At 39.0% G+C, this 23,095-nt stretch overlaps 1 protein-coding gene across 1 annotated transcript in view; it reads left to right on the top strand.

Moving 5' to 3' along the window:
• Positions 1 to 23,095, top strand: part of DSCAM (DS cell adhesion molecule) — a gene marked incomplete at both ends in the record, with an annotated part of 460,903 nt that overhangs the window by 275,892 nt on the left and 161,916 nt on the right. Inside the window, 5 exons of the mRNA XM_080612812.1 lie at positions 7,250 to 7,396; positions 13,529 to 13,807; positions 15,898 to 16,173; positions 18,421 to 18,717; positions 19,535 to 19,810. Coding sequence (XP_080468938.1) covers positions 7,250 to 7,396; positions 13,529 to 13,807; positions 15,898 to 16,173; positions 18,421 to 18,717; positions 19,535 to 19,810 — 1,275 coding nt within the window. The remainder of the gene's footprint in view (positions 1 to 7,249; positions 7,397 to 13,528; positions 13,808 to 15,897; positions 16,174 to 18,420; positions 18,718 to 19,534; positions 19,811 to 23,095) is intronic.

Here is a 23,095-nt window from a genome sequence, read left to right as displayed (position 1 = left end):
AGCATTAAAAATCTTACGTAAGCACAATTTCATAATCGTTAATGTGACCTCTTCCTACTTAGAGAAATGAACACATGATTTGCTAATGCAGCTCAACTTTAGTGAAGTCCCTAGGTTATTTAGGGCACTAGTCAGCAGATAGTAAAATGAGGGGGGTGTTTCTAAAATGTTGTGCGATTTGGGGCCCATAGTTCAAGTCCGTCAAACTTAGGTGTGACCCAGTTTCCTCCTCCTCTTCCCTGTTTGTTCTCTTCAATGTCTTACTATTTTAAAATATGTATCTTCAAATCAAGTGGTTTGGTATTTCAAGTGAAGACATAAGTTTAAAGTTTCTATTAATGAGTGAAATTTATTTAAGAAAAGACGTTGATAAAGTATGCAAACTGTTCAGATCTTTGTGTAATGGCAAATGATGATATGACTTGGTGAGCTGCACAGGGAGATTGGATCATGTGATAAAGAGGTCTGATTTGAACATGTAGTCTTTCATACAACCAATTCTAGTGTCAAGGCAGACAGACAATAGATTACATCTACAGAATGGGGGAAATCTATTCTCTAAATCTATGACTTTGAAAAGGAGATCACAATTTTCAATGAATAACTGCAGCATGTTAGCATTGATAAAAGGACTACTGTAGTTCCTGGATGCATAAGTGGAAGCAAAATTTGTATAGCGAAAGAGTGGTGACATTTTGCATTTGTGATTACCACAAACATTACTGAACTTATGTGCACATTCCAAATTTTAAAAAGAACTTTAAAAAGTTGTTACAGTTCTGGGCAAAAACCAGATTATTTCAAGATATGAATAATTCACAGTAAATGATTTAGGAAGTTCAATCTGTATAACTAATTAAAGAGAAAGATGGTTTAAGAGGTAATTTCCTCAAGTTCTGTGAGTACTTAAATGGGCAGAAGATTTCTGATTGCAGAGGAAATCTTTAACAAAGGCACAGTAAGATCCAATATTTGGGGTCAAAGCCAGATAGACCACAAACAATACACTAACTTTCAAAAGAGAGAATAATTAACCATTGGAATAATTTACCCAGGGGTATCACATCCTTTCCGCTTACAATAAATCTTTAATCATGACTAACGTCTTTTTAAAAAAGTTTAGCTTAACTTCCAGGTATGGATTTGATGCAGGAGTTAATGGGTGAAGCATGAAAGGTGAGAATAAATGACTCTAATGGTCCTTCTAGTCCTTGGATCTATATGTTTTGTTTTCAGTCTCATGCTGAGGCATGGGATGCTGGAGAAAGAATTATGTCCACTGACTTATGTACATTTATCCATGTACCTCAGTGAGCTTCTCTGTAAAATATTTAAATTTTAAATAGTAGTATGTTACTATGCTTGCCTACTTCACCAAGGCAAAAGGTTGTAAGGTTCCTAACACCCTTTGAACTCTTTTAATGAAATAAAGACTACAGATATTGGATAGAGTTTTGAAAGGCAACAAGCTTTGACAGCCAAAAAAGATGTAAGCTTTCAATGTCTCTGAAAATCAGATGCTGAAATTATTATAATCAAGTTTTCAAGGCATTAATACAAACACAACTGAAGAGGAATAAGAAATGGGAATTATGAGCTATATTTTGACAATGTTCTTTTTAATTGTTGTGAAGGAGGCTTCTCTGCCTTCCTCCCTTGAAGCCTGCTAAAAGCCAAACAAACAAAAAGCTTCAGTTTATGTGAAAGGATGTTCCATTTAAAAAAATCCTTATTTGGCATATTAAGTAGGTGAGTCAAAAATATTAAACTTTGTTACAGCAAAGCAGGAGCAATTAAAATAAATGAGCCTCAAGAAGAAAGCACTCCCCTAGATCAACAGGGCAATAAGAGCTTGTCGATTCCCATCCTAGTGCATTTCTAAACACTTTTTGAAGTACAGAAGGCAGAACACTCAACGCTTTGGTTTTGTCACAGCTGACAGCCTGTCGGTTTTAATGAAAATGCTCTCCATTTAGAAGATGACAGAAATTACATGCATTTCCCCTTTTATTTTTCTGTCAGCTTTTCTGCCTTGCATTTTTACAGTATAAGGAGGTGCTGTTTATTAAAGCATTATATAAGTGTGCAAAATATATTAAGAAGAAAAAGGAAAAGGAAAAGCTTTAGCCCTGCAATTACACACAATGTGTGTTGGTGAGAAAAGTATGCTTTGGCATAACATCTAATGGGTGGCAATAACTATTTACTTTCAGTTATCTTTAAAGAGGGTGAGGCAAAAATCTCTAGATAATGTGTTAAGTGAAGGTTTTATTATGCGATTGCCTGAGGAATTTCCTACAGGAAGATGATCTAAGCAGTGTTAGATAGCTCAAGTATGTGCATAACTTCTCTAAAAAATACAGCAAGATAACACCAAACAATTTCTTGGCTCTGCACAGTTTTCACAAACCTCTTTTATTAAGTGACAGGCTTTTAATAAGTGTACCCACTGTCATTGACCCAGATGTATGACTGCATCAGAGGAAGCTCTTCTCCAGGACTGAGGAGGGAAGGCTTCACTTGCAAACATAAGTCAGTGCTATGGGATTTGATAATAGTGCATAAATCTATATATTCTTCAGCCTGTCAATAGCCACTCCATGGGTTTATCCAGACTCAACTCCAGGGCAAATGTTAGCTGCAATAATATGTGCAAGGTAGAAATACTGAGGAAGTGAGCTTTTGGCAGTTCTAAGGAAAACTCTGCATTTGGTCTTCTAACTTTATTTCTGTGACAGATGTTTCATGCTTATCCTAAGAGAAGAGACAAATTTAATTACTAATGATAGCTTATATAGACCATATCTAAAAGTTGTGCAGGGATTCTGAAAACAGAAAAGGTTTAGAAAAGCATGGAGAAAGGAATTATTTTATAAATTTTGGGCACATTTTGTATGATCTTAAACTTGTGCATGCTAGTAAGACTCCAACAGTGTGACTCTTTGTAGAAATGGAGTTACATGCACTTAGCAAAGCTGAATCTGGATCCCAGAAAAAGAAAGCCACATGAAGTCATGGTACAATGAACACGTTTCTGCCGCTCAGCTGTTTAAGTTCCACTTACTTGACACAAGTGCAGCAGCACATGCAGATTTATTGGCAGGATGTAAATGGCCAGAACTTACACGCGTTCCTGGTCCTGTGATGTGTCAGCAGCAGAGCAGTCTCTCTGCTGACATCTACCCTGGCACAGTTTGTTAGCAGAGCTACTCCCCATCTTGAAAAATCTGATATACATCTTGATCAGGCTGCAGAGGCCATGTCTGCATGGTATATACAGAGCTGGTTCAACACCTGGCAGGTTTGCCAGATAAGTCGCACTGCTGTGGGCAAGCATACATCTGAACTGCCTGTGCTGTCTGAAATACAGAGATGGTTAATGCTCACACAGCTGGAAGCAGAAGCAATAGATTGCCTTTGCTGCATACTGTAAGTGAAGTCCTAAAGTGTGATTCCTATCTCCTGCAGCTGTCATTTTATGTTGCCTACAAACTAAGGAAGACAACTGCGCTTTAATTACCTGTATTTCTTGGCAAAGATAGATTTGCTTTATATTTCAGTAATGCAGAATGTGCATGTGACATACAAGTAAAACAGCCCATGGCTTTCACTCCATAACTCTAAATATCCTTCTAACCTGGAGTTAGGGGTAAAAGTAAACATTATTAAAGCGTTCAGGTGTTGAGCACCTCTGTGTGTTGAGGAGATAGGATGTAACAGGACAAGATGATTAAAGGAGTGGAGCATCTCCCTTATGAGGAAAGGCTGAGGGAGCTGGGTCTCTATAGTTTGGAGAAGAGGAGACTGAGGGGTGACCTTATTAGTGTATATAAATATATAAAGGGGGAGTGTCATGAGGATGGAGCCAGGCTCTTCTCAGTGGCAAACAATGATAGGACAAGGGGTAATGGGTACAAACTGGAACACAAGAGGTTCCACTTAAACTTGAGAAGAAACTTCTTCTCAGTGAGGGTGACGGAACACTGGAACAGGCTGCCCAGGGGGGTTGTGGAGTCTTCTTCTCTGGCGACATTCAAAACTCGCCTGGACACATTCCTGTGTAACCTTATCTAGGTGTTCCTGCTCCGGCAGGGGGATAGGACTAGACGATCTTTTGAGGTCCCTTCCAATCTCTAACATACCGTGATACTGTGATATTGTGAAATGTTCATGTCTCAGTAACTGGGACTGTAAAAGAAAAAGGAAGAAATATTTAGCATAGGACATTCTACCATATCTAGGAGTTACAGTGTGAGAATCAACTGGGGAAGAAAAATTATTCTCTGACCAACAAGAAGTACTTCTTCTGAGTGAATCATTAAAAACCTGCCTCCCTAAGAGGTGGTAGGATTTCCCTTGCTGTGGGTTTGGATCTGGGCTCTACGACTGACGGCAGGTAGAGAACAATCCTATGATTGCTAAGGGGGTTCACTAGGTGATTGCCCACATACTTGCAGACTATGCTTTCTGATTGCTAGTAGGTAGCTATTGGCTACCTGGTATTTGTAGAAAACCTCATTAGAATGCTTGGTCAAGTCAAGCTGTTTTGTGACTAGCAAATAACTTATTAGTAATTGAGAAACCAACTAATTAAATTTATTCTTATTAGCTGTTTATATATTTTAATTTATTCTTATTAACTGTCTATATAATTTCCTTCAAACATTACAACTGAAGTATTAAAATATAAGAAGCAAGATAGCCTTGCTTTTTTTCTTGTAACTTTTTCAGTGCCGTGATTCAGACACCTGGTTGCGAAACTGAAATATTGCCTTTTCAGGTAATAATACACTAATACACTCAACAATACATTTGCAAGAAATCTGTGTTGAAGCACAAGCCTTCTGTATGGAAGCACTTCAGTTTTCAGAGGCACATGAAGTCAATATGGGCCCTGTATAAGAAGGAGTCTCTCTAGTCTGTAAACCCAGCCCTAGGCTGGAATATAGTGTTGCTCATGGCTGAGGAAAGTGCATTGCCATCCAGTCCTCTCTCCTCCTTTGCACCTTCCTTTGTCTAGTTCTTCCTCTTCAGAAGCAGGAAAGTAGCCTCTTTTCAGGGGATTTATTTTGTTCATATACTTCTTAGCCATGGCCCATGTTATTTGAACAAAGTACTTCAGAAGGGTATGTGCAGTGTGGCTTATGTTCTTCCAAAGTTGTGACTTGCTTCCATGCATGTGCCTTACTTTCAGGAGAACAGGGTCAGCCAAGACAAGTCACCAGTGTGGTTATTTTATAATGCAGTATGCATACAAGGATGAGAGAGGTGGGCTGCTTTTGCTTTATTCAGTGTTCTCTAAGGGTCAGTCTTGTCCTGTGACATTAAATATTAGGGGGAACGGGGGGGGGGATGACTGTTGGGGGGGGTGTGTTGTATTTTTTTTTTAATTATTATTATTGCTTCTATTTTTTTTTAGATTGGAGATTAAAGGAATTGCCCTCTGTAATGATATAATTTCTTTTCTGTCTTTTCTCTGCTGGATTGCTTTCCCACTGATGTATTTGTGAGCAGGCACCCTGGTTACACTTAATTATTAAAAAGTCATTGCTCAAATAGAGCTCTGAAGAAAAGGAAATATTTCTTACTGCATGTTACTGAATATTAGTTCATAATGGGTTTTGTCTTTGTGTATTTTCTTCTTACTTTGGGAGCTGGGTGTATTTTATAGTACATTGATACAGGTTTTTATATTGTAAGAGCTATCAACTAATAGAGAAAAAATAGGAGACACAAAAAAGAGGAGTAATGAACATTTTCTCCAGTGTAAAAGTTTTAGAAAAGCATTACATAGCTTAAACTGCACTATTTTTAAAATGGAAGAAGTGACCAGGGGAGACTCAAGTTTGCAATGCATTCTAACCAGGTTACTTCCATTTACTGAAATATGGGAAAATCCTCAGAGTAAACAAGTACCATGTAGGTGTCAGGTTTTTTGTGTCTTGCTTTAGAACATGCATTTACAACAGAACAGAGGCATTTGTGATTGTCAGGCAATCAAAACTGCACTTGTAGATATGTTTAAAAAAAATATGTATTTGAAAAAATTTCAACTATATTATTTTTCAGTTTGTATGAACATTGGGAGAAATGCTGACCATGAACATGTCCATCTTGTTCAGTTTTAGTGGGACAGTCACTTTGCTGGGTTTAATTTTCTTCCTGAAATAAACCTTTCGATGTATAATTTAAAAATAAATAAATAAAACCAGCTTTGGCTATTAAATAACATGACCTGTGCAATTTAGTTAAGCCCTTCTTTCAGACAAGGAGTCTGTCAACCTGCTTACATTGTGCTTCTCTAATCACAGACTGTAATATTATTAAAAAAAAAAAAAATGTCCACATCAAAGCAGATAATGTATTAATTCATTTTCTGCCAGTAGCTTGGCTGTGAAAGTACTGAGCTGCAGAAAGCTCAGCTCATACTGCTGAGGCCTGAAGTGCATTAACCCATAGGAAATATGGGCAGGATGGGGTGGGATTCTTACTGACACTTGAGCTGTCTAGCTTGCAGCTAGTGCAGGTGTGTATAACTTCATCAGGGTCAGCAATGTAGTCAGCATCATCAACGCTGGGTTTGTTGTCTTCATTTTCCCATCACACCTGAAGCAGGATGTAGAGCAGGGCTGTGTAGTACATGGCTCTTATGGCCTGAACCCTTCAGAAAATATGTCTTATATTCTTTGGGGAAAAACCTTCTTTTTTTTGTGATTTTCTCTTTCTTTTACTGATCCCTTCAGTTATACATTTTGTGACAATTTTTCTCAATTTTCTGGTGTATCTGGACAGCAAATGCCATTTTGGCTAATGTTGTTTGATTATTCATGCCATCCCAGACTGTCTTTCTAACAGGTACAGCTCTGCTGGTGAATTTCCATCATATTCAATGCAAAATATTGACTTAAATGGGATTAAATTCTGCATTGGTTCTTTACTCTGTATTTTGTTTCAATTGCCTCTTGGGTGTTGTTTGTTGATTGTGATATATACTATGACATGTTTCTTTCCTTCATTCCTCACATTTTGCTTAGGGACCTACCGTTTTTTTAATAAGAAGTGCATATGAATTAACATCTTTATATGCATTTGCAGTCAGTACTTAGTCAATTTATAGTTGGCAGCTTCTAGCCTGGCAAAAATATCTTCAGGACCTACAGGCTCTGTCATCCATCCCTCAGTGTGAGCAATCAGAACACAGTAGCAACTTGCAGATATTTTAAACACTGCAAATTCTTGTGTCTTTCAGGACCTAGATTTCTCATCACATCCACGGGAGCCTTGTATATTTTAGACGTACAGAATGAAGATGGACTGTACAACTACCGATGTATTACAAGGCACAGATACACTGGAGAAACACGACAAAGCAACAGTGCAAGACTTTTTGTATCAGGTGCTCCTTTTTATATCATGTTAAATCAAGTATTGTATAAGCTTCTCTCTAGTGTGTTAAACTGGCCAGGAATGTTCTTGTTCCTGGATGCAAAATAAAATGCCCCATTTTAAATTCCTTCCCCCCTGGCCAGTTTTTCACCTCCTGTTAGATATTTCCAGAGAGCCTGTAAGAGTACACTGGTATTTAGTACAGTGATTTTTTTAGTATTAAAGTCCTTTTAAAAGGACTGTGGATGGGATTCATCTCATTAAAAGTAGATTTCTGCCGTGAACGTATCTACTCGCCTTATCTTTCCTTTGTAACCAAAGTTGAGGAGCAATTTTAAGGGCCAGTGTAGCTTACCTACTTCAGCTGCCCACTTTGGGGTGAGATGAATTGCCCCATGGTGCCTATTTCTCTCTGTTGACCATAGCAGAAGTTCAGGGCATTTAGCTCATCTGTAGCTATTTCCACTGCAGAAGTCTCAGGTTAGCTGAGGTGCATTTCAGCCTTTCTTTTCAATCATCACTCTCCTTCCCTGGAGAAAACAGTATGTTCCCCTGATTTCAGAAGGGATCTTTGCCAGAAGGGGTACATGACCCATCCTAGTCCACCCAGGTGCTGCTGACAGCCAGGAGGTTAGGCAGTGGCTGTTCATGGGCAGAGCTAAGAGTCCCAGGGCAAAATGTTTTGTGCAGCAGATAGATAAACAAGAAGGTAGATGGGGTATTTTAACTTTTACTTGTAATTGTAAATCATTTCCTGATTGTTGTGTGTGTGATGGACTGTTTGGTTCCCTGTGCACACACTCGAAAGACTTAGGGCCATCCGTACAGTGCTGCTCCAGTCACACCTTCTCCTGACTTTGCCTTGGGGAGATGCCAGTTGTGGGTGAGGTAAAAAGGAGGAGCAGACCCCAGAACTGAGTTTGGAACTTGCTCTCAAACATCTCTGTACAGGATTAGCTCTTTTCCATCTCCCCTTCCTCTCCCTCATTTGCTGGGTGTCTCTAATTGCACCCTGTGTTTGAGTATGAGTAAATCTGCAACTACATACCTACATCCATTGAGTTAGCTAAGACTATATTCCAGACTCTCTGGTTTTTTTCCTTGTATCCTTGCCTTACTGAAGACATGCCCACCATCCCACTGAAAGCCCCACTGAGTTTCTTTTCCTTTTCACTGTTGATAAGTTGCCCTAAAGATCCTAGCCCTAAAGATCCTAACCCTAAAGATCAGTCAGCGTATAGTGACCTTCACAGTCTAACGGTCAGACTCCATTTTTTTCCATTTTTTTTTTTTTTTGTCAGGAAAAAAGAAACCATAATCTAGTGATTAGGTCTCAGCTTTCCACCCTCTGTTCAAGAGCCCTAAAGGAGGCAGATGTGGGCACGAGGTTTTGCACTAGTAACATACTTCCTGCCCTCTTCCAAACTGGTGATTGCTGAAGGATCCTGGAGCCCTCTGAACACACAAGTCAGTACTTAAATATACTAATGATAAAAAAATTAGTGTAATTGTTCAGGTCAGAATCACTTACCGGGTAGATCCAGGAGTTTCTTCCTTTGATATCTGTCCCCTATGAGTAAAACTCCTGTCTCTTCTTTTCCCAGCCAGATGAAGAAGTAGTTTTCTTGCACAATAATCTGCCTGCTTTGGTCTTATAAGGATAGGCAGGGTCCTATCCTTCTAGCTGGCTCCATAATATGGTCTGCTTCCGTATGAAATCATGCTAAGGCTGAGCCAGTGGTAACATAAATAAAATCAGGCTTGTATCTTGGTTACCACAGGAAAATTTCTAGTTATTTTGCTGAACAAAGGGGGAAAATGAAATCTCCCCTTTGTAATTCAGGACAAGCAGACAAAAAGATGTGCTTTGTCTGGAGTTTCCTTTTCTATTCTCTGCCACAGACCAAATCAATATAGGAAATTTTACCTGTGTGTAATAGTTGGCATTTTTAATTCAATGGAGTTAATTATTCCCTACAAGAACTATAGTGGGCTCTGATTTCAAGTCCTGTTAGTCTTCTGAACAAATGCAGCAATTATCATTAGAGTTTGTCTCTTAATATTTCTCTAACATGCTTTCTTTTTTCTTTACTGTATATTTTTAAATAGTCCTTTAAGAACTGAGACCAGAGAATCCATGAACATAGTTGTGAAAGGATTGCTTGCATGAGACCCACATTTTTGACTTTTACATTTGTAAAATATTTGGGGATTAAATAGTTTGTGGTGGGTATTGATCATAGTCTCTTGACCACATTTGTAATATTAGTTAAGCTTTGTTATTTTTTGAAAGAGTGAGAAAGGTAACATAGATTTAATAGCAAATACACATGTGAATAACTAGTATGCCTATGACCAAGGCAAAGTTCCAAATTTCATTTGGAGTAAGAACATCTCCTTGAAACCCTGTGGTCTTCCTAAATAAAATTAAAACCAAGGTTATTAACATGCCACAGACTATTCCTCTAATATCCATTATGGTGTGCTTTTCCAGAAATAATTTTGTCCACCAGTGAATCCCAGCTCCCGAGATTTTTAACTTTTTTAAACCCTCACCCTTCAGAAAATCATGATTTTGATAGCATTTCTTGCTCTGTCCTTCAAAGGAGATCCAAAATACAATATTTTAAAATAGTATTTTGCCTCATTTTTTCTGCTCTTGTCCTTGCTAGCAGTCATTTGCAGCGCACTGTTAAAGCATAATAAAATAATAATTCAAAAGAGTGCATACCATGCACTGGAATCGGGTTAAGAGACTGCTCTTTGCCTCATTGAAGACAATTGCAAATGAACCCTGGTATTTCTTTTGGGTTTTTTTCTTGGGGTTGGTTTTTTTTTTTTCCTCTTTAACTGGAATATATAGCGTGTAGGAGCTCTAAATAGGAGTATGGTCCAGGTACATCCCAAAGAGATGTTTCTACCACCCATTTAAGTGTGTAAGTACAGAGTGCAAGAAAGCAGATCACTGGAATCGTATTTTAAGTAACCCTGAATTTATTTTAAATACCTCCTCTATAAGAACCAGCTCAAGGCTTCTCAAGTACATAGGAAAATTTCAGTTTAGCGGGTCTGCAGATGGAACACCCACTTTGAGGTGGAGAAAAATTGAAAAGAAGTGACCCAGGGACTGGTGTGCTGTTCTTTAAAGGTAAAAAGGGAGCTGTGCTTTCCGTAGCATCTCTTGTCACAGCCTCCAGCTCCTAAGACAGTCTGCCTGGCTTCCTGGGCTTCTGCCTAGGCAAGGGAGCAGAAGGGCAGCAGATGATTTGCTTTTGCAAAAAAAAAATAAAAACAAAAACAAAACCAAAACAAAACAAAACCAAAAAAAAAAAACAAAACACAAAAAACCCCCCAAAAAAAACCAGCTTGCTGTCCAAGGTGGTTTTGTACTTTGCTTGGGCCTATCATTGAAGCATATGCAGTTCTCTGCCACAAACTAGGAAGCTGTCATAATGTGATATTTGCTACCCACTACTTTTCCTTACCATTGTTTTAATTCCTTTCCAGTGACCCGATCCCGTTTTGAAGTCCATGCAGTACTTTGTATTTTTGTACTTAATGGTTTGCAAATGGGAAACCATAAATCCATCACAAAATCTTTTGACGTTAAAAGCATATGGAGAAGGTACAAAGATATTGTGAGTTTTGACTAGGAATGCACAGAGAATACCTCTAAAAGTCAGTTCTACTTCTTTATCATTTAATAACAACTTTCAATTGAAGAAATTGATTTCATGTAAGTGTAGCTTTCCTAAAAGCCAGAGCTATAATTTCTTGCATGCTTATGTTTTTTCAGAATTAATTCCTCAGGCTGCACAGAAGAGCCTATGCACTGAAAACATACTTGCCCAATGATCCAGAAGGCAAGAAAGGAACTGGCTAATCAATTAGTCAAATTGACGTCGGCCTTCCCAATGGTGTTCTGGCAGATTGTGCTTTCACTAAGCCAGACACAAACAGCACGGCAAGCTCAAAAATATAACCCATCTTGATGTCACATATGGACCTTGAGGCTACTGATACATGCAAAATCATTTGTTTAACTACTGGCTGACACATTTCTAATAAGACAAACAGGAACTTTCTGTAAACTGAAAGTGGTTGTGCCTTCAATGGCTTCACTTTTTACTGGCACCTAGAGAACAGAAAAGTCTCAGTGGTCATCTTTCATTGAACCTGGCACTTAGGGTTTTATCAAGGTATTCACTTTAAAATTTATTTAGCCCATTTGTTTACCATCACAATTTTAGTTTCTGGATTGATAATAGAACTTGCACAGTGTGTCTAGCTATTTGCTCTCAAGTGTACTCTCCCAGGTGTGACTGCAGTTCATGAAGATGTATCTAAACTAGATTTAAACTAACTAGGCTCAGGTACTGATCACACTATTGCTTGAGTAGATTCAATTCAGCAGTTTAATCTCTTCAGCTCCTAAAAGGAACCTTCTGCAACTACCCTGTGTGGAATACCTGAGCTTAGCTAAGTCAAAGACCACTTGAAAGTGTCTGAATAGTTACAATTACACCTACAGCCAGGCAACTATGATGTAGGTATACCCAAAGAGACTGGTGTGTCAGATAAAAAGAGTTGATCAGCATGTGGAATTTCCTTGTGAGACAGAAGTCTCAGTAAAGTGGCTGTATGTGATGAGAAAATATTTAGATGAATATTTGTTGATTTATTGTTCAGTCCTTAGGTTGCAGTAGCTCCAGAATGGGCTTTCATCATACTTTTCATCATGCTGCACAAAACTGTAAATCATGTCAGCCTCTTGCTCCAAAAGTTTTCAAATCTAAAAAACTGAAATCACAGAGTACATTTCTGGTGGGGTACATGCACCTCTGCTAAGGCATAGACATGGACAGTAAGCATGTGACTGGAGACATGTGGTATGGCTTCACTAAGGGCAAATCATGCCTGATAAATTTAGTGGCCTTCTAAAATGGGGTTGCAGCGTTGGTGGATAAGGGAAAAGCAATTAACATCATCTGCCTGGACTTGTGTAAAGTATTTGACACTGTCCTGCATCACATCCTTATCTCTAAATTGGAGAAACATGGGTTTGACAGATGGACCACTTGGTAGATAAGGAATTGAGTGGATGGTCACACACAAAGAGCTGTACTCAATTTCTCTATGTCCAAGTGGAGATGAGTGACAAATGGTGTTTCTCAGGGTTTGGTGTTGTGACTCGTACTGTTCAACATCTTTGTTAGCAGCATGGAGAGTGGGATTGACTGCACCCTCAGCAAGTTTGCCAATGACACCAAGCTGTGTGGTGCGGTTAATGCACTGGAGGGAAGGGATGTTTACCGTTTGATCTTTACTGTGAGGGTAGTGAGGCAGTGGAACAGGTTGCCCAGAGAAGTTGTGGATGCCCCATCTCTGGAAGTGTTCAAGACCTGGCTGGATGGAGCTTTGATCAACCTGGTCTAGTGGAAGGTGTCCCTGCCCATGGCAGGGGGGTTGGAACTGGATGATCTTTAAGGTCCCTTCCAACCCAAACCATTCAATGATTTTGTGATATGCCAGGTGCTACACAAGTGTATTAGTCTCAAAGCTGATTTTATGAGTAAGTTGAACAGAGAAACTTGGAGTATTAAGTGGTAAGTTGGTCTTGTCATGTTAAATTCTTTTTCCAAGAAGGAAGAAAAGGTCTGTCTGTCAGTCAGACTGCAGAGAGAAATTCCTGCGTCTTTGACTATTTCTCTCCTGACAAGGGACTCTATTGTTCCTTTAATTCAAATCCTTTAAACCACGGAGAAACACTGAAAACATGTTGGCTTCATTTAGTCAAATAGTGCAGGAATAGCAGTAATAATCGTTGAGGTCACAGCATTTCTGGCTTTCAATTGCTCTTATAGGGGACATGAAGGATGACCAGAGAAATGGTTGCAACCTGGAAAAAATCGAGCAAGAAGATTTCCAAGTAGTCATGAGGTGCTTCAGTAGTACATGCTGCTGGATCCCAGCCATTACTGCTGAGATATTACTGAATGATTGTTGGGTCATAGTAGCAAACTAGTATGAAAAACACTAGGCTAGTTAGTCAAAAAATGCAGGAGAGAAAAATATTGGCATATTGCTTAGCGAGTGAAAGAATTTTAATGCTCCCATTGAAAACTGCTGTTTATTCTTTCAGATCCAGCGAATTCAGCTCCATCTATTCTAGATGGGTTTGACCACCGTAAAGCCATGGCAGGACAGCGAGTGGAGCTGCCTTGCAAAGCATCAGGGCACCCCGCACCAAAGTATCGTTGGCTGAAGGATAATGTTCCCTGGGAACCTGACAGCAGGTTTCGTCAGACAGTTACAGGTCTGCTGATAGAGAACACACGTCCCTCAGACTCGGGCAACTATGTCTGCGAGGTGTGGAACAACTATGGGACTGCTGAGATGATAGGGCGACTGTATGTAAAACGTAAGTCCTGGAGTGAGTGAAGATCTCAGATCACTTCTTGTCTGGGTTTGCATCAAAGAAGTTGTTGGCTTACCTTGCTATATCTCCTGGTTTGTTACTTTATCTAAACAATGCTTGAAATTCTCTAAGTTGTGGAACAACAGAAAGTAGGCTCAGTGGAGATGAGTTAGTTGGACAACTCAGCGATCAGAAGTGCAAAGAGATGCAATTTCTTATGTAACTATATAATTTATCACATGGAGGATATGTAATTTAGAAGCTTGAACTGGATGCTTAAAAAGAAATTTCAAATGTTCTCATGAATAAAACTGCCAAACTCCCATTGCGATGAGTCATGCTGTTCAGTAATATTGAATACTCATACCTCCCCTCAGTCGAGTATTCATGTGTGAGTATTCTGAATGTTTCACAAATTCTACAAAGATAATTATTACTCAGAAGCACTGCACTGGAAAAGTGTTATTCTTCTATTGTTAAAAAAAAAAATATTTCCTAGAATAGAAAAAATGCTTTGTGAACTAACATTTCCACCTATACAGCATGACTAGAAAACTGAAAAGGGAGAAGTTTGCGAACAGTTTAGGCCATAAAAATGTCTTCACAATTAATTTACATATAATGTATTTGGGCAAAATAAAACCAAGACAAAGATCAGTAGTTCATGAATTATGACAGAGGAGCTTTGCTTCTAAAAGTATTCATAAAAATTAGTTTAATTCAGTCTGTTTTGTAATATAATGTCAAAATTTCCAAAGGCATGGTGTAACAGTATTGTTAGTGATACCAAAAATGTCCTCAGTGCCTAGTGGTACGTTTTACCTACTGACTTTACGGTCAAACACCCATATTTGCTCTGGACCACTGTAGAGGAAAGGTCTGTTACATACATGTCTGTGAATGAGGCCACTGACCTGTGTCGTTTTCCAAGCCTCTGTTCTGAGTGGGCCACTAAAGATTTATTCCAACTTCTGTGTTATAAAGTTTCACTAAAGTATGTTAGTTAGCTGAGGAAATTTTTATGTATAAGTGTGAGTATACTTATGTCTGCATGTGTGTATGCAAGCTGGTAAAAAATATGATGGTATGTATTTAGTATCAAAGATGCTATCAGTGGTGATAGTAGTCCCTTATTTTTATAAGGAAGTTTCAGCAATATATACAGAACACGATATGAGATCTACATTTACTGTGAGGGTGGTGAGGCACTGGAACAGGTTGGCCAAAGAAGTGGTAAATGCTGCATCCCTGGCAGTGTTCAAGGCCAGGATGGACAGAGCCTTGAGTGACATGGTCTACTCTGAGCTGTCCCTGCTCATGGCAGGGCTGTTGGAACTAGATGATCATCAGGTCCTTTCCAACCCTAAACATTCTATGATTCTATGATAACTATTAGGTGTCAGGATAAAGACTGTTTATCTTACATTTATATTTATGACTTTTTTTTCAAGATTGTTCATCTTGGGTTTTTTACAATATAAAACTTTACTCCATAAGGAGCCTCCACAAGAAAAAACTTCCATGTGAACAGATCTGATGGATATCTATGGGTGTACCTATGTTAAAATTTTAGCATGAATCTTCCACCCTTAAAAGCTAATGTCCTGGCCATTGGCATTTATTGCACTTGTTCACATCAGGGAGTGGTTTTGGAACATGCAAACTTGCTTCCTTTTGCAGGAAGTTAAACCAGATGAGCTTCAGGAATGCACCAGTTCAAAGGTCCACACTGAAATAATGTGCAGTAATGTCCTACCCTCCCAAAACATGTGCAGTGCCATTGTTAGGCACTCAGCACCAATGTTGTTATTCAGTAAATCTGCTCCTACTGTTCATTTAGGCATGGGATTATGTCATGTGTTGGGTAGATCTATGGTTTGTGTCATCAGTGTTGGTGACAGAAATGCTTGTTAGAGCAAACACAGTCATCTGTTGTTTGGTTGGGTTGGTTTGAGTTTTTTTTCAGAAGGGTATGGATGTGATTTTTGTTGCACTTCTCAATTTTGATTTAATTTGTTACTTGCATGTAAATGCATGTGTATACTTAATATTTTCTATTTCCCTTTCCTGCTTATTTTGATCTAAATCCTCAGAACCACTAAAAGCCACAATCAGCCCACGGAAAGTAAAAAGCAGCGTTGGTAGTCAAGTGTCCTTGTCCTGCAGTGTGACGGGAACTGAGGACCAGGAGCTCTCCTGGTATCGTAATGGTGAAATCATCAACCCTGGTAACAATGTCCGGATCACTGGCATCAATCGAGAGAACCTTATTATGGATGGCATGGCCAAGAGTGATGGTGGAGCTTACCAGTGCTTTGTGCGCAAGGACAAGATGTCTGCTCAAGACTATGTTCAGGTGGTACTAGAAGGTCAGTCACTACTGGTTTAGTGATTCTGGTCTCCATAACAATATATATGCTGTCTTTGGTGCCATCATTATATGGTGAGGGATAATGGATACTGAACAAGAGAAGAGGGTACTCATGAACTGTCAATGGGATTTGTTGTGCCCCACTCTGAACAAAAGCTCATAGAATGAAAAAAAAAATATTAAAAAAAACCCAAACCAAACCAAAAAAAGTGTCCTGGGTTCAGCAGCAGCAGTCATTTTTTCTCCTTAGTAGCTGGTGCAGTCCTGTGTTTTTGACTTTCAGCCTGGTAACAGCGCTGATAACACCGATGTTTTTAGTTACTGCTAAAACGTTTAGTCTGACCAAGGACTTTCTGAGTCTCATGCTCTGCCAGGGAGGAGAGGAAGCTGGGAGGAAGCAGAGACAGGACACCTGACCCAAACTAAACAAAGAGGTATTCCATACCAAAGCACATCATGCCCAGTATATAAACTGGTGGCAGTTACCTAGAAGGGTTAGAGCACTGCTCGGACTGGGCTGGGTATCGGTCGGCGGGTGGTTAGCGGTTGTATTCTCTTCCCTTGTTATTTCACTTATCATTATTATTATTGGTGGTAGCAGCAGTGGTTTTGTGTTGTACCTTAGTTACTAGAATGTTCCTATCTCAACCCATGGGAGTTACATTCTTTTGATTCTCCTCACCATCCCTCCAGGAGCGAGGGGAATAGAGGAAGGGGGGAAGTGAGTGACCAAGCTGTGTGGCTGGATTTAAACCACGACAGAAACCAAAAAAACCCTTTGAAGCAGTCATTCCAGTCAATATTTTACTGTTTTTCTTTTATGAGCAGAGGGAGTGGGTAGTAGTGATGCTGAATTCTTACCTTAGTTTTTCAGCAGGACACAACTCCAAAGATCATCTGGGCATGGCTTTTCTGGTTGGATGTTTTGGCTAAAGGTTTAGAGATAACCTGGACTACCTGACACAATGTTCTACATGATAATTAAGTGAGGAAAGTTATCAACTTGTATAGAGTCATCTCACTAATGAGGCTGTAGTGCAAACATGGCATGGACACTATTTTTAGAGTCTTTATAGAAAAATAAAAGATTACCTTCCTGGAACGAGTTACCTCGGCAACCATCTCCTGTGACTAAGAAAGCCTAAAGAGCATATTGATAATCTATCATGATGTCAAGAGAATGCAGGCTATCAGAGAGCAACAGCAGGAAAGATTTCAAAGACACTAGGGTCTCACTGGGAAAATAATGCCTGCTTTCATCTCCAATAAAAGCCTGTCACTTGAATTAAAAAAAGAAAAGAGGAGGAGGGGTGGCAGAGGCACATAGTGTGCATGCTCACGGATATATTGGTCCTGGGTCAGATTTTTTTCAGGACAAAAAGCTTTTATTTTTGTTGCTGGTTTTTTTTCTGAGGTCTGACAATATCTAATACACAGAGGATGTCAGCACTCTTAAATGTCATCCCATGAAACTCTCCAAATAGTGGATATGTAATCCTGCTCCCTACTTACAATCTTAAAGTTTCTGTCTCCATCCACTCTTACTATTCGTTTGCTCTGATAGAGGCTGAGGAAATTGTGCCACAGATTGCAAGAGAAAGCATTTGAATGCTCCCATTTCAGAGGAATATTTTTCTGTAGCACAAAATGACCACAGAAAGAAATTGGCATCACTGCTGTTACTGGCTATCTGTATTCAGAAAAGCTTAATTTAATACTTTTCTAAATGGATTATTGTTGTGGGTCATGAGTAAACTGTATTGGCACAGCTGTGTGAAATTAGCCTATGCAGGTTATGCCCAGCTCTTGCCAACAGGATTCATTCTTAGCTTTCCAAGGAGCTGAAATCTACCAGGAGAAATAAAATTCAAAATGTATTGAGATTTTGCTGTACGTCTTGTGTGATGCACTGTGTATGGCTTTAACACTTCTATGCAAGAACCCAGTCAGTTCGTATAGATGTGCAGAGTCCTGGGCCATCTATTCAAATGCCTTTCCTGCAGCAGAGTCAATACCATGTTTCCCAGAGGATGAAAAAGAAACCTGCAGTAAGCAAAGGATCACTTAAGTACTTTACTACCAAAATTTGTTTTCCTCTCTCAATAATTAGAATTATATCCTGTAACATAATTGTTTGCATCACTGATAAAAAAAAAAATCTTCGCTCATGCGATTGGGTCCAGGATAGAAGGAACAATCTTTACATCGAGTAACTATTATTCTTCTGCTTTCTTTCCCTTGGCAGATGGAACTCCCAAAATCATTTCTGCCTTTAGTGAGAAAGTCGTGAGTCCAGGAGAGCCAGTCTCCCTTATGTGCAATGTGAAGGGGACTCCTCTGCCTACAATAACTTGGACACTGGATGAAGATCCAATTGTGAAGGATGGCAGTCATCGTATCAGCCAGATTATCACCTCTGAAGGCAATGTGGTCAGTTACCTGAATATCTCTAATACTCAGGTCCGAGATGGTGGAGTTTATCGCTGTATTGCCAACAACTCTGCTGGAGTCGTCCTGTACCAGGCTCGAATAAACGTAAGAGGTGCTTGTCAAATCAGCTCCTCAAAAAAACACACATAACTCATTGTAGTGGAGAAGAAGACTATTGCATGCGATGAAATGAGTCGTGGAATGCCAAAACCAACTTACTGTTTTTCCTCTCCTTTTCTTCCCCTCTCTCTTTTCTCACCCTGCCTCTCCAGCCCCATCTAGAAAGTGTATGGTATGGTTAAATGTTGGAAGAACCCGTTGGCTTGTGTTCTGTAGTCTATTTTTCCTATACTCATCTCAATTAGTTCATAGTTTCTTTACTTTAGTCCTGCTGTGCATGTCTGTTTGTTTTTTAATTTCCTCCTTTACTTGTCCAACATTCATTGTAATTATTCATGTATACAGTACTTTAGCTTGCATTTCTAGTTCTACATGGCATAATACCCATCCTCATGGTATTATACTTTCTATATGTCCAAACGAAAAGAGCTAACTTTGTCAGTGTTCTCATGTGTAACAGGATTCTAACTTTGTATCAGCTTTAGTATCTCACATTAATTAAATCACCTTCAGCCTTTTAATTTGTAATGCAGCAAAGATTTTATCAGGCAAGTGTTGGATAATCCAAACATATACCCCCACATAATTATTATGTATGCAGCAGGGTGAGGAAAAAGTAGAGCATATAAAGATTAAGGAAACGGCTTAAGTATCTCTTAAGCAGAAAAACTGTCAAATGTTAAGAAGTGTTGTGCAAGCCGCATCTGTAAATGTCATTAACATTTGTATATTCAGAAAAATTATATGCATGTTTCCTCAAGCAAATGTGCCTTTAAATTGTTTTCAAGAATTTCTTTTTACCTTTTCAGGGCCAGCAAGCATTCGACCAATGAAGAACATCACAGCAATAGCTGGACGGGACACCTATATCCACTGCCGTGTGATCGGCTACCCATATTACTCCATCAAGTGGTACAAGAACTCGAACCTGCTACCGTTTAACCATCGCCAAGTGGCATTTGAAAACAATGGGACACTGAAGCTTTCAGATGTGCAGAAGGAAGTAGATGAGGGTGAATACACGTGTAATGTCCTTGTTCAACCCCAGCTTTCCACCAGCCAGAGTGTGCATGTGACAGTAAAAGGTAAGGTTAACTCGAGAAAACTGGAGCCAAGCTAATGGCTGTGTCTGTTATAGAACACAGAATTGCACCCATAGGATTGTCCTGACAAATAATGAGGACTTCAGAATGTTAATCCAGATTTGTGTTTATTTTTAATGATGACATAGATGCTAATCAGTCACTATGTCTTGTTCTTTCTTGACTTTTACCCTCTTTCATTCAGCTAGCAGCAGAAGCCTTACAAAAGCAAGCTTTTTATGAACAGCTTTCACCGTAACAATTAAGTCAGTAGATTAATGGTTTGCCACCAAATTTTGACTGGTGACTGTTTCTCTGCTGGATGACAAAATTCACATTTTCATTAGCAGGTGACTTTCCAGCTTTCAAAAAATAAGATGAGAATTTTAATGTCTGTGTTTCTGTCAATAAGCAGAGACAGGAACTAAAAGCATTAACCTTGCTTTCCTCTTATTAAATGTGCTTTTCTGAGTGTTCTTGATGCTTGGAAGGCTAGCAATGTAAAGAAACGTGACTTGAAATTCTAATAGGATGCTTAAAATCTATTCAAATAGTCCCAAACAAGGATGTTCAGATGGCCCTGAAAGACTTCAGCAATATATGAGAATAGGAATTTTTTAGCATTGTGTTCTATTGGCAATGTTCAGACTTATTCACAAGGACACAACAGGCAGGGAACCTGATTGCATTAGCACCTAGTTTTGAGCAATGGGGCCACTAAGTAGTGTACTTCATGTAAGCATATAGGAAGAATTAAGGTATAATTTCAGTGTTTCTGAAATTCTTAGAAACTTTTCCTGGGCTTTTGGGGAGGAGAGGAGATGAGAGAAAGAAGGTTGATTCCTGTATTTGTTCTCAGATAAGATACAGGGAACAGTAAGGTAAAATGACTTTGCTACAGACATTTGATATTTTAACTTCTTTCTTCTGTTCTGTTTAGTCCTTTCTTGTTTTCAGTCTGGAGTGATGTAATTGCTAATTATTTCAAGAGGTTAGGGGATTAGCTTTAAGTCACTAGCAATTTGGACTCTGAAAAACATGCCATTTCACACACCTGAGACCACCAGGTCACTGATTACATGCTGTGACATAAAAAGCTAATGTCACCATTTTTTTTCATGTATGTTTGATATTACAGTCACATTGCAGATCTCTTGATACAATTTAGGAACTGAATAACAAATTAGTAATTATGTGGTTGCTGGACTAACAGTTTGCCATGGTAAATCTGGTGGGGAATTCTGTCTCTTAAATGATACAGTTCTTCAAATGACTATCAAAAATTAATATAGCATACAAAAACAACAACAAAAAACCAAAACCAAGAACCAACCAAATAAAATAAAAAAAAAAAAAAACCACAAAAAAATCCCTTAAACCAAACCAAAAGCCCATTAAAACACAGAACAGAAAACAGCTTATTATTACAGATCAGGCGTTTAGATCAAAACATTGCTAGTCACCAAGATTCTTAGCTGATACCTCAGGTACAATACTGGTTTTAATTCCATTAGGTTACAATTTCAAACTTGACAATTCCTCCCCAGAAAGCATATTGCCATCTCTATCAATTTTGATTCCTTGAAAGTCGTCTCTGTATTTCTGGATATACAGCTGCCAGGACAATGGTCTTGGCTTGTCAGAAATCTCAGAGTGACAGAATATACTCTGAATAATTTCCATAAACATGTGGCACATTTGGAGACTGCCAGTGAGCTGAGCTGCAGCTGCAACTGGGATGCTGCCCCATCCTGCTCCATGAGGCAGATGCATCAGAGCTGTACAAGTTGCAGTATGAAAAGAAGTTCATGACATGCACAGCAAATGTCTCAGTGTGGCTCTTATCTATTGATCTAGAGTTTTCAAAGTCGGCTCCAAAGTGCCCTAGTTAGTTCATCGTGCCCTGGCCTTGAGAAGACACTGTTATTTAAAAAAAGGTTAATAACCTGTCCTCATATGCTAAGCCTGAAATGTCAAAGGTGAGCTTTATATGTCAGACCTGAACAATTCTCAAGGTTCTGCTGTTGTAGCTGGAGGTCAGCATTGCCACAGTGTTTCTGCACATGGTTATGTATTGTTTTCTTCCATAACTACATAGGGATTTTTATCTAACATATTAATGGAGAGTCAAAAGTGGCATGAAGGTTTAAACTATTATTATAGCTTGCATTGCCTTTTGTTTTATAGATTCCAAAGTTAATGTGATGAGTTTTCAGGCACTTGTATCTGATTCCAAAAAATGTGAAATATGGCCCAGTCTGCATACTAGAGTTTAAAAAAAATGTACTCTGTAATATGACATTGTAAGGGGAGTTAATATTGAACCCAAATAACCTTATTTATAGTTAGGCTTCTCATGCCATTGATATACATATTTCTTCTCCAGAGAAGAATTTCTTCTCCATCTTCAACGTCATGGGTCCTTTGGTTTGTTCTCACTTCTGCTACAAGATTCTGGGTGACGTCAAATCAGTCATCTGAAGGGTGATTCATAATAGAGAACATCTAATGAGCTGTCATTTGGAAATTTGTTTCCTTCACATTCTGTTCTGAAGACATAATTATGAATTTCCTCATGAAATTTCGAGATTATAATCTCTGCAGTATCAAAGTGGTTTAGAAACAATGAATTCTTTCCAAAACCCACTTGGGTGATCAGGAGTATTTTGGCAAATGGCAACTGAGGCACAAACTGTACTTAAAAGTATCCACAAATTTTTGTACATTCACTTTCAGAAGCCTACAGCTTGATTTATTCAGTTCATCTGCTGTTATATAGCATCCACACGTTGAAAGCTCAGGTCCCATTGAAATGAGGTTGCTTCTGAGAGTTATTTTCCCTTCTTCAGATCAGTCACATCACCCAGCTTAGAAGCCCCCTAGGACAAGCAGATTTAAGTAATTAGCATTACCTGAGAGATCTGTGGCAAGGGTGAATACAGAATTTGTCTTTACAGGTGTCCTGGCTTTGGCTGGGAGAGAGTTAATTTTCTTCCTAGTAGCTGGTGCAGTTCTGTGTTTTGGCTTTAGTCTGAGAATAATGCTGATAACACACTGATGTTTTAGTTGTTGCTAAGTAGCACTTATCCTGATCTGATCAAGGACTTTTCAGTCTCTCATGCTCTGCCAGTGAGGAGGAGCACAAGAAGCCAGAAGAGAGTAGAGACAGGACGCCTGACCCAAAGTAGCCAAAGGGATATTCCATACCACAGCATGTCATGCACAGCATATAAATTGGGGAATTACCTGGACAGGACCGATCACTGCTTGAGTCAGGCTGGGTATCAG

This window comes from Psittacula echo (genome assembly GCF_963264785.1).
Source record: "Psittacula echo genome assembly, chromosome: 3".
NCBI lineage: Eukaryota > Metazoa > Chordata > Aves > Psittaciformes > Psittacidae > Psittacula > Psittacula echo.
The sequence above is the reverse complement of the archived record's forward strand: the minus strand, read 5'-3'. Positions and strand labels throughout refer to the sequence as shown.